At 41.2% G+C, this 12242-nt stretch overlaps 1 protein-coding gene across 2 annotated transcripts; it reads right to left on the reverse strand.

The window, feature by feature from the left end:
- Positions 1 to 916: 916 nt before the first annotated feature.
- On the reverse strand, positions 917 to 10181 carry LOC102296571 (annexin A2). 2 transcript variants are annotated; one of them, XM_005923950.3, is made up of 13 exons: positions 10026 to 10181; positions 7216 to 7277; positions 6570 to 6663; positions 4921 to 5015; positions 3753 to 3866; positions 3541 to 3631; positions 3355 to 3434; positions 2850 to 2909; positions 2290 to 2383; positions 1840 to 1935; positions 1584 to 1642; positions 1369 to 1491; positions 917 to 1260 (listed from the first exon to the last, which is right to left on the reverse strand). In XM_005923950.3, the coding sequence occupies exons 2-13, from the start codon at positions 7264 to 7266 to the stop codon at positions 1201 to 1203; spliced, it is 1017 nt and encodes a 338-aa protein (XP_005924012.1). In that variant the 5' UTR covers positions 7267 to 7277; positions 10026 to 10181; the 3' UTR covers positions 917 to 1200. The 2 variants fall into 2 exon arrangements, with proteins under 2 accessions (XP_005924012.1, XP_005924013.1); XM_005923951.3 differs by lacking the exon at positions 10026 to 10181 and adding an exon at positions 7356 to 7545.
- Between the last annotated feature and the right edge of the window lie 2061 nt (positions 10182 to 12242).

The raw sequence follows: 12242 nt of genomic DNA on the forward strand, positions 1-12242 counted from the left end.
AAAACCTACGAACGATTAAAGGAAAAACAAGCCGCAGGAGCTGCGGAGCCGTACAAACACAAACACACACCACAAATATGTGTCTACGTCAGTCTGCTGGGGACTAATTAATAACCAATATTTTGACATCAAATACAGACTTTGATCCTACAAACACTGATCAATCGTCAGGAGAGCCAGCTTCGGATTTTATTTTCAGCGCGGCAGCCTGACAGAATCCAAACCAACGTGTTCGTGGACCAAACCGCATAATAACAGCGAAAACAGCTCAGAGTTATCCTGCTCTGTGAGTTAAAGGATCATTCAGGGTGTTTATGGCTCACTGGTTAACTTAAACCTGCTGCACATCAAGTCTCTCCACACGGCAGACAACCACGAACGAGCCAGCGCTGATTTACACGAAGACGAAAAGCAGTGACTGTAATTTTATTGTCTATAAAACCTGAATATGAATAACTGCATAAATCAGATCTGATAAACGTGGCTCCAGAATAAAGGTCAGACACTTTGGTCCCCTTTCCAGAAAAAGAGTCAAATGGAATTTTTAAAAAAATAAAAGGACGGTAATTATCTGATGTCTTTATTTCAGTGACAAAAAATCAGCATGTCAGAGTATAAGAACAGTTTAATCCATAACCTGATTTGAGAACTGAGAGATGGACTTAAAAGGAAGTGATTTTTTTTCTAATTTTTATTAGAAAAAATAATTTTCTGTTTTTATTTTTGGCGTTTTTATTTAAACTTTTTTTTTTTTTAGATTTTATTCTCAATGTGATTCTTGTAAACGAGGCCATCTGTGTGTGTTTAACACGGAGTTTGATCCTTCGTGGTTTCCTGTACTGCGGCCTGCGCAGTGTTAAACATGCCTCTGCTGCCCCCTGGTGTTCTTTCACTCAAATAACACAAAGACAAATCATTTCTTTTCCCGTTTTTTTATTCCACAAACTGACGTCGATCACAGAGACAAACATGTTTAACCCTCTCGAGGCAGGCGTTGCCGATTTGCAACAGTTAAAAACTAACAACCTGATTACCCCGCATACATATTTTATGAGTTTTTTTACTCAGAAGTACCACTGCAGGTATTCTTTTGTGCATTAGCAACAAAAACTTAATTTGAGCCTGGGAGGGTTAATCTGAGCACCGTGAAGGATTTCATCTGACGGTTGAAGGCCCTGCGGCCCTCTGGGAAATGTAGTTTCAGTCGTCTCCTCCGCACAGACTGAGCAGAGCTTTCTGGTAGTCTCCTTTAGTGTGCTCCTAAACACAAACGCACACACAAAATTATCCATCGGCAATAAACACAAAAATGCCCTCTCCGTGGTGTGTTCGATGCCCTCCGTGTGTGTGGGATATTGCAGGACTCACAGTGATGGTCTGGTACAGCGACCTCTTGAAATGCTTCTTGAACTCTGTTCTGATCTTGATCAGGTCGACTTCACAGCGAGAAACTATGATCCTGGTCACCACCTTCTCCTTCGCTCCTTTACTCTGAGACACAAAATGTCAGCATGGACGGAGAAGGAGGAGGTGTTATGTTTAGTTCCAGGTGGAAACGTTGGACAGAAACGTGGGAAACTCACCTTCATGGCTTCGTTGAGTCTGCTGGCGAAGTACAGCTGCCTGTTTTCAAAGCACTCCACTGTGGACAAACGATACACACCTGCTTAATGTGTCCTGTCACCGTGAAGTAGAATTTCACTCTTACTTTGTTCTGATGGTGTCTATTTCTTTTAACGTGTGGCTGAAAATGAAAACGAGACTTGCCCTCGTGCTCGGTTTCCCCGTTAAAACGGGTCTAAATCTGTGACTTGAATATTTGATGTTTCTTAGACGTACCCAGAGTGAGGAAGGACTTCTCCAGATCCCCCTTCACCTCCTTCCTGATGCTCTCCTTCATGTCGTAGGGGCTGTAGCTCTTATACCTCTCAAACACTGACACACAACACACACATTAAACGTGAGACTTTGCTTCAAACACAAGCTATGCTTTTTCACAGCACTGGTTTCTTTCAAGTATACAACTATAATTCCATATTATTTGTACATTTGTTGGTTTCATGGGTCTTATTTTGTAGGTTTCATTACATTTCCTGTTGTTTAGTATTTCATTTCATCTGTCCTGCTTATATTTATAGTTCTCGTGTTTTCTGGCCTATTGTTGGTGTCGTTTGCCTTTTTGTTTTGTTTTTATTGCTCTTAGTTATTGACTGAGTTTTACATTAGCACTGTAATGTGCTGTCTGTATAAATAAAGCTTTGTTGCATCAGTGTTGAGGATGCAGTTCACCTTTCTGCAGGTGGGGGACGCTTCTCTGAGACATGATTTCGATCCAGGTCACCACGTCGGTTCCCTTCCTCTTCACTCCGGCTTCATACAGAGCCTGGGAGGTTCACACAGGAGGACGGTTTAATGAAGAAATTGTGAAAAAAAAGGTCAGGTTTACATAAAAAAGAGAAAAAGCACATGTACAAAACTAACAGTTATACCTCTGGATAGATTATCCCCTCAGAGGACACCAAACCTCGTTTCAAGTCTTTAAAGGTGCTTTTTGTAATCATGTCCTGTGAGTTTTAACTTTCACCACCAGGGGGCACCGAGATGTTTTCAGACACGTTGCTTTAAAGTTTCATCATTATTTTTGGTCCTTCCCCATTTCCACCCCCGTTTATTTCACGCCATCGCTGTAACAATGATTACTCTTCTACCCCGTTCAATAACGGTCACTTTCTTTTGTTTTTTCATATTCTTTTGATAACTTTAACTCTTAGAAGGTTTCAAAGCATTTTTAAGTCACGTGAATTTACAAAAAGTACCTTTAAAGAAAAAAAAAGTATATTTTGACCTACTCTGGCATCCTCATCAATCTTTTCATAGTCGACAACATTCGAAGGTTCATCTCGTCTCGTCTGTGAAAAAAAGAACAGATTAAATAAAAACAGGTTTTTGTCGACTAAAATAAATCAAAGCTCATTTTCTTATCCAAGCATCAAAACTATAAATATCCTAGAAAAGCATTCGTGTTTTCAGAGTGTCGGTGAGAAACCAGTGTAACTGACACTGTCTGACAAAGTCTATCAACTTATTATTAAATATTGTGAAAGTAGTTTCTGTAGGTTTTTTCGTATCTGTCTGAATATTTAACTGTTCTCAGAAAATATTTAGTTCTGTGAAATATTTTTACCAAATCCACTAAAGTCAAAATGAAGTCAGATGTGTTATTGCAGTTAAACACAGACCCGATACTCACAATAACATTTCCTGTGTTGTATGTGAAACATCATTTTTAGGATTTTATGGGAACCTGTCAGAGTTCTTATATTTCCTGCTTTGTGAAGATAAATGAAGTCCTACCTGAACCAGAGCCAGCAGCAGTTTAGCAAAGTTTCCCGACGTGTCTCCTGCTACGTCTTTCTCTAAGTCCTTCTTAAACACTGCAGAGAAAGTCAAAGTCACATTTTCTCACTTTTTGCCTTTAGCTCATGAAAACCTCTGTTATATATTTATTTAGTATTTTCAGGTTCCTGAAACGTGACTCACTGTCTCTGTAAACCCTCTTGATCTCAGCTAGTTCTTCATTGTTCCTGGAGCAGACGATCTCGATTAAGGTCTCCTCGTCGGTCCCCAGTCCCTGCATGAAAAAACCCCAAACTGCGTGAAACATCCAACAGCAGCTCTCAGCTATCAGAGTGAGTCTTTTCTGGAACGTACCCGGTGAGCCATGTTCATTTGGTCTTTAGCGTGACACTGACCTTCATGGAGGCTTTGAGCTCCGAGGCGTCATACTGAGCGGTGCTTTTCATCAGACCCAAAATCAGAGCCTCCAGAGAACCGGATAGCGCCCCCTTCAGGGCACTGACCAGATCCTGACACAACCACAGACACAGGGTTAAAAATCATTTTAGAAATAATCATTTGTACAAAAGCAAAAAGTTCAGGATCTGTTGTATTTCTCACTGCCTTTTCTGTTTGTCAGTTTCCCTCATTTTCCATCGACCTTCAGAGTAAAAGTTCTATTTTTGGCTCATGATTCGAAGCATGAGATGTTAGCTGTTGGCTGGACCATGGCTGCTTCACGGCCTTTGGGTTTACATCAGGCTCCAAATGGAGGGTTGTCTGTGGACTTCAGGTTTGTGCAAGTTTGGTTTGTGTACAGTTATTTTCCTGTCATTACAGAAATCGCCATTTTATTCATGATAATAATAATATCCCATTTATTAAAACAAGATTTAAAAAATAATCTCAGTGTTGCTGACTTTTGTTGTCCACCATAAGTTTGTCGGTTCATGAAAAACTCTGAAGATAATTTATGAAATTATAAGTTTGCCAAAAATTAAAAGTAGTGGCAGTCGTGATTTGTTTTTATATTAAAATGAATGTAAATTACATCATCCAGTTGATTGATCTGTGCGATAATCTCTAGATCATGTTTAGCAAATTTCTTTTTGATGTTTCTTTTATTTCCTTATTTTTATCCTTATAAGTTATTATCCAAGATCATTGTTATTATCAATCAATCAGGGTCGATTTATTTTGAATGATTTATTGTTTAATTTATATTTAAACGTTACTGAGTAAAAACTGGGAAAAAAAACAACAAATTTTTACGTTTATTTTTCATATTTAGGGAAATTACCAGAAACATTTTGGTGATTATTTTTTAATTATTCTATAAGACTACCCTTAAAAATTCTAAGCTATTTGGTCAATGATTATATAACATTTTCACTCACAACGAACAAAATGCAACAGAAATAATTTGACCTCAGTTATCTGGTTTTAATCACTGGAAGCCAAGATTTAAATTAAAACGTGATTAACTGATGGCCCTGATTAGTTTCTGTATATTGATTGAAATAATGAAAGTAACGTATACGTTAAAGCTTCATTTTTGTTCGTTAACAGAGAAGCATCTCTGACCTTCTTGGCAAATCGTTCGTATTCAAAGGCGATCTCTCTGCGCTGCTCGCAGCTCCGTCTCGTCAGGATGTCGATGATGGTCTGTTCGTCCACACCTGCAAATTTGTCAAAGAAACTAAGTTACTGTTTTCAACTACCAAATACCATATACAGACGTCAAAACAACTTTCACCTGTTGATTGCATACATGTCTTTATTATTTTTCTAAAGAATCAGAGATCACACATTCTCACAGGGCCAGTGGTTCAGGTATCCGTCATCATTACAAGTGACTTTGACCCTGATAAACTGTTCCTCTGATTATCTCCAGCAGTTTCTTTTGTTCTGATGCTGGAAGTCTCTCTGCCGAGGGACATCCTGCTTTTCCAGCAGCTCTCACAAAGGAAGCTGGAAAATGGAGGCCGAGCCTCGCTCAGCAAGTCCTCTGCAGCGTCTGAGTGAGTCACTTTCCAGGCAGATGAAATTATGTTGTACTTTGAAGAGGACAGATGTGAACAGATGTGTTACCCTGTGATTCAGAGTGCTGGGAGCTTTTATTTGTTCAGATTTTATGTCCCCGTGTTCTTCCTTCCTCTTTCCATCAGCATTTTTTTTTTGTTGCTCAACCTTTTTGTTGTTTTTGTAAATATTACAATAATTAACCTCAGAACAAATTTGTTATTAACAAGACAAACACTCCTTTGCATTTACTGTAATGAGCATATTGACAGTGTAATGACTCCGAAGCTGACGTGATGAGGCTACCTGTGTCTGATTCATGATGTGTGGCTCAGTTATAGCTGTAGGCATGTTGGATGTTACTGTAGAAGCTACATATTATACATTATGCATTTTGCTTTCTACCTGTACACATTTATTGATCATTAAAATCACTACTGTTTCACATTGTGCATGAATTTGCACCAATTAGCATTATGGGTCATATTAGCTGCTGAATAAATTTGGCAAGCTAGCTAACGTTAGCTGATAAACTAATCTGAAAATGAGCAGCTAAGTTACTAGATCAGTTTGGTTGAATTAGTCCCTCAGATCTATTCTAGACACCATTTTCCTGAGATAGCTTTAAGTTGATTTATGTTTGCAGGAAAGCTAGCATTAAGCTAGCAAAAAAAAGCTTTTCAAAATAAAGGTTTTTATTTAAATAACTTAAAAAACAACAACAACCAAAAACCACTTTTTAAAATAACTTTTAAATAAAAAGATATATAAAATGTGCAGCTTTAAGGTCAAGATTTAAAGTGCCTACTTTTTTTCTTCTCATGGTTGGTTATGGTGAAATCTCCTTAAAACTCGTTACCATAGCATTAATAAACCATTAGGCCCATTACAATACCAGTAAAACAGTAGCTAGTATCCGCTTGAGCAAAGCCCTGAACCCCTGACTGTTGGCTATACCGATATCTTTTCCTCTTTTTGTAATCCGTTAATTGCTAAAAACCGGTTAAGAAGCTGAAACACCATCAGAAAACTCTGTTGCTGCAGTGTCGGTGATGTCCGAGTCGTGGACACTGTGTTTCCTGTGCACAGTTGAACAGTTAAACTCGGAGAGAGAAGTGGTGGGATCACAGTTACATAACTCAGTGGAAACTTCCTGACCGGTGGGCTTGGCAGGGAAATATCAGGGAGGAAGTTTTCCTGGACTCGCTCACCTTTGGTTTTAATGGCCGTGTCGATCCTGGCAGCATCACGGGCCGGGTCGAAGTCTCGGGCCGGAACCACGGTGGGGTATTTGGCCTCTGGTTCCTACAGAGGACAGAAACTGACCATTAGCTCCTGTTAGCTGCTTGACAGAAAGCACCGGACGAAATGCTGCTGCTGTGATTTAACCTCGTGATGCCCAACAGACTGTTAGAGACACACGCAGGGGTACAGGAGGAGTTCTCCATCAGGCAGCTTTCTGAGGTTGGAGTAATTCGTCTGTCAGCATCTGAATGAAGCACTGATCCGTCATCAGTTTATCTGCTTTCTAACTGTACAGATGAACTCCAGGTGGAGAACGACTCTTGTTCTCTGTTTATTGTTGACTTCATTATTCTTGTGTTAATTTAATGAATCTGAGGTGGTGAAAATATGTCAGTTCACTGCTTTGTTTTTGTTTGGATTTTTTCAGGTGTGCAGAAAACATTGAATAACACAGAAATGCCTCCAGTACCTGAGACCTGTGTTATGGTACAGTACCAGTAGTGTGATGTAATGCTGCTCTAATTAGGGCACAGTTGGGTTCATCAGTAATTGGAGGAATAACCTGATATATCAAAGTCATTTATGGTGATTGCTGTGTTATCGGTGACTCACCCCACTGTACGACAGCGTCAGCTGACCCAGAAACTCAGACACCAGCGCCATGATGGATTCACCTGCAACACACAGTTCAAGCAGCTTAAAGGTGAGTTTACATCATTTTCTGCAGTCGTACAGTTTCTGTTATCGCTTACTTGATAGTTAAGAAAAAGGCAGTGAGAGAAGGTTCAGTATCAGAAAGTCTGCAGCCTGCTGGCAGTCGAGCTTCTCTGGAGGAGTCTCTGGAGCTGTGCTATGTCCTCTTTAACCTTTGAGTGGAAACACTGGGTTTCCTCCTCTGACTGTCTAAAAACAGACCAACAATGGCCTTCAGACTCCAGCAGGCTGTAAACACTCATACGCTGGAGGGGTGTTTGATTTATTGAGCGGGACGTGCCAGCGGAGGGCGTGTGTGCAGATAAGGAGCATGAATCAAACAGATCTGCAGGAATCTCGAGTGCGTTGTGTAACACGGTGAAGCTGAAGCTGTAAAGTGATTACTGCAGAGTTTCCTCCACCTTTGACCCTCTTACAGACTCTGCCAGCATCTCATCTCGCAGCTGCTACAAACAGTCCTGAAGTCTCGGCTCGTCCCGTCGTCTGCTTGCTGCCGTTCAAAGAGGAACTCCACATATCGAAATAAATCACGGAGCGCAGAGAGAACACGTCCCGATTAACCTCCTCAGGGAACCAACCAGATTCATAGTTGAAGAGAAATTAATTTACAACAATCTGACAATTTCTACTTTCCCAGTTTTCTGTAGCAGCGTCTAAGAGACACCAAAAATAATCTGAATGTGTAAACTTCAAAGTTTTTTTTCTATCACTTCACACAAAAATGTATTTATTAAAGGTACTTTTTGTAGATCTCATCGCCATGTGTAACTAAGACATTCACCACCAGGGGGCAGTGTTTTACCCATCAGTGCATTGAAATTTTGGGGTGTTTTGTTAATATTTGTATAGTTTTTTAGTATTTGTAAAACTCGTAGTGATTTCTGTTTCTGCTGGTGTCTAATGGCCCAACATGGCAAAAGCATCTTTACATGAAGAAACAATATTATGGTTGTTTACAGAGTCATAATTATATTTCCAGAGTCTCCTTCAACTCAACATCCAAAACTAGTTGATCAATCATTATTATCTTCAAATACTCAAAACTCGCTGAAAAGCCTTCAGCTGATCCAAAATGCTGCAGCAAGAGTCCTGACAGGGACTAGAAAGAGATTTCTCCTGTTTTGGCTTCCTGTTAAATCCAGAATTCAAAATCCTGCTCCTCACATACAAGGTCTTAAATAATCAGGCCCCATCTTATCTTAATGACCTCATAGTGACCTATCACCCCAATAGAGCACTTTGCTCTCAGACTGGGAGAGCCTTCAGCTGGAAACCAGCTCCCAGTTTGGATAGAGAAAACAATGCCGCTAGTTTTAAGCTTTCCTTTATGATAAAGCGTATAGTTAGAGCTGGATCAGCTGACCCCGATGGCCCTGAACCTCTGCTTAGTGGAGCGATAGGCTCAGGGGGACTTCCAGTGATGCGCTGAGAACTTCTCCTTATTTGTGTTCTTTAGATTTTGGTCTTTTCTGTCCCTCAGTTAGTTTTTTCTTGTTTGTTATTCATGGTTTCCTCTTTTTCTCCCCTCACCCTCAGCCAGTCGTTGCAGATGGTTAACGCTTCATCAGCCTGGTTATGTTGGAGGTTTCTTCCTCTCTGATTGGTGGGTTTTCTCTCTGATACTGTAGTATCTTTACTGTACTGTATGTAGGATTGCTGTCATGTTTAAAGTCCATATCATTTTAACCCTTTTTCACTCCTGTGTCTTTAAGTTTACCAGCTTAATTTAGTCTTCAGGAGCTCCCACTGTCTGGAAAGCCTGTCCCATAGGGGGTGCTCTTGAGCTGGTCCAAAATGATTGGGGCTCTTTGGGGCTGCAGAAAAAGTAAATGTCCTGGGAGAAATGTTGTTTTCACCTTAGATACAACAGATATAGCTCAGATTTTTAAATATTTTACAGGTCTATATTGTTGTAAAACAAGCTGTAGTTTCTACGACCCAAGTGTAAAATAAGAGCTTCCCTGAGCCTGAGGGTACATCTGTCATAGATAAAGAGCAGTGTGGAGATGATGGTCACAGCTCCCGATGTTTCCCTGTGAAGCTGTTTTTACTTCCAAACATCTGGAAGAACCTAAAACTACCTGTTGAACCAAACTCAGAGTCAGAAATGAGCCCACGCACTCACATTAGTTGCTAACATAAGTTGAGCAGCTTGAAGAATGAAAGGCGACATGAAAGCACAGCGAACTGCAGCCAGTCCTCATTTATCGCTCCGAGGCGGCGGCTCGGCTCCATGCACGACAGAACGACTCCATCTGCAGCGGACTTTGAGCTTTATAACCCCGCAGACATTTTACATCAACAAAGCACTTCAGCTTTATAAAATCACTGTTGTTTGCAGCTTCTCTGTCCAGCATTAATCACCGGTGGCTTTAGGTTTCACTCATTTCACTCTTATTTTGGCGGATTTTAGAGGAAGCGTTTGTAAAAACTGCTCATGCTGCTTAAAAACTTACAAACAAACACTTGAATTGATGGTTTTGTTTCTGAATGTTTGGTTAAAAAATACTTTAAAAGTAAGTGAAACTACTTCTCCATCCTCCAGGCTTCAAAATAAAAGCCTCCAGTCATTGCTAAGTAAGGAAACAAACACGATTCGTTCTTTTTTGACTCTTTGAAGTAGAAAAAAGAAGAAAAGTCGTAAATCATTCCTGCTGCTAAAGCTCTCTGATATCCCGATATCCCCGCTCACTCTGATGAGTTCTTACCTTTAGAGACGCAGCAGCAGCTCCGTTATGAGCCAGGACGAGGCTGGGTGTGGTGTTTAAATACAGGCTGACTCACACACACACGCACGCACACACACACACACACTCTGCCTTCTGACTGCCTGCATGACTCACTGAGTTTTACACATCAGGCTGAACACATGGGCAGAAATTCCTCAGCGAGGCTCAAATCGCCTCGCCAGGGGCCGAGAAAACACTCGATTCTTATTGGCTGGCTGGCTGGTGGGAGGCTTTAAAAGTTAGATATGAATTTTTTCTTAAATTCAATCTGAGCTCATGATTTAACTCCTTCCTGCATCGTCTGTGAGTGAAGTTCATGAAACAAAGCAAAGTGAATGAGGGTGATTCAGAAAGGTTTCTGCTCCGTGATCAGCCAGGTGAAGTCAGGCTGCTAGTTTTATATCATCCGATGGGCCTAACAAGCTGGTTATATAACCACAGAGTCAGTCTGCCTTTCTCAAGTGTCGTGGCAGAGCGGGGTCCACAGGAGGTCACCGACTTTAGCTTGTTATCTTTGTCGTCACCCCGTCGGGCTGGTGGGCAGAAGATGTGAACACCTAAGCTTTAAATGCAATAACTCGAGAAGGAAGTCACCTAGGATTTTCAGATTGATACCATAGATGCATCTGCTAAAAACCTCAAGGTCAGAGGTCAGGTTTTGTAAAAGTCTTCTGAATGCACTAACTTGAGAACAAGGTGACGTAGGATTTTGAATCCTACCAGGGCTACCAGCCAGCCCACTCAGGCTGTGCAGGTAGTCCTGCTCCTTTGTGATGGCACATCCACATCCAAGTGTCATCAGAAGTAGGTTTGCTGTGTCTCTCAGCCCAGCAGCACAGGTATCATCTTCTTTGTGCAAGGAGGAACAAGAAGAGCACAACTCAAGGTCCAGTAGTGACCTCTAACTCATGTGCATGCTTCTAAAACATCCAGGGTCCATCTATCTTCTGATTGATGGACCTTGAAGAGACAGGAGCTAAAACAGCTTGTTTCATGGAGATGATGAATTAAGGAACTTAAAGATTTTTTTAAAATCTTTTTTTTATCGTGTTACTATGCAAAGCTGCTCTGATGCACTCCCACAATAAAAATACTAAACTCAAACTGAGCAGAATGGGTCGCCTTTAAAAACAAAATCAATTTATACTTGCACACTTTTAATTATGAGTATTTTTTACAGTGTGGTGTCAGATCAGATTTAAGAGTCTGTATGTCATGATCACTCTTCAGCAGTGACACTTCCCAACTTTCTGTCCTCTTCTGAAGTTTATCGACAGGTTCACTGACAGTTTCTACGCCCGAGTGAGACACAGCGTGGTTCAGCCGTGCTAATATTTATCCAGACAGTGTGTGATAAAGCAGGTGCGGCGGGGTGGAGCGGGACAGTGACGGAGTTTTATTGATCGTAACAGGGCCACGTGGTCTCAGGTGTGTCCCAGCAGGAAGTGACCTCCCTGTGGAGGGAGGGGGTGATGGTGGCCAGAGAAATCGGGGCCTTGACGGGTTAGTTTGTCTAAACGAGCTGCTATGGTGATGCTGAGCAAGTCATCACACTCATTCAGCAGTCATCCATGAGTCAGCCTTTCTGATCCCAACAGTTTTAATCCTCCCTGCATGAACAGAAACAGGCACATTCATCGTTACCACAGACGGTCACAGCTGGAGCAGGATCAGCAGGAAACCCTCCTGGAGAACAGTTAACAGCTGGAAAAGGTGACCAGGATTCGGGGAGGATTCAGGGTTACCTGAATTATGCTGCAATAGGTCTAAGATGCTGGAAGATTCCCATGATGCACTGGGTGTTTCTTCTTCACTCACTATGTGTTAATAGACCTCTCTGCACTGAATCATACCTGTTATTAATCTCTGTGTCTCTTCCTTCTCTCACCCCAACCAATCACAGCAGATGGCCCCGCCCCTCCCTGAGCCTGGTTCTGCTGGAGGTTTCTTCCTGTTAAAAGGGAGTTTTTCCTTCCCACTGTCGCCAAAGTGCTGCTCATAGGTGGTCATATGATTGTTGGGTTTTTCTCTGTATGTTATTTTAGGGTCTACCTTAGAATATAAAGCTCCTTAAGGCGACTGTTGTTGCGATTTGGTGCTGTGTAAATAAAATTGAATTGACTTGAAATTGAAAATATCTGATGCAGGAGTGCAGACAAAACAAAATGAATTAACTGTTGAGAAATTACATTTTTA

The sequence above is a fragment of the Haplochromis burtoni genome, unplaced genomic scaffold (genome assembly GCF_018398535.1).
Source record: "Haplochromis burtoni strain Fernald_Lab_line unplaced genomic scaffold, NCSU_Asbu1 Contig_69, whole genome shotgun sequence".
NCBI lineage: Eukaryota > Metazoa > Chordata > Actinopteri > Cichliformes > Cichlidae > Haplochromis > Haplochromis burtoni.

Coding starts and splice junctions, on each gene's coding strand:
- LOC102296571 (XM_005923950.3), bottom strand. CDS start 7,266: ATGGCGCTGGTGTCTGAGTTTCTGGGTCAGCTGACGCTGTCGTACAGT. Junction 5,016..6,569: donor CACGGCCATTAAAACCAAAG/GTGAGCGAGTCC, acceptor ACAAATTTGCAG/GTGTGGACGAACAGACCATC. Junction 1,492..1,583: donor GACTCAACGAAGCCATGAAG/GTGAGTTTCCCA, acceptor TTTGTGTCTCAG/AGTAAAGGAGCGAAGGAGAA.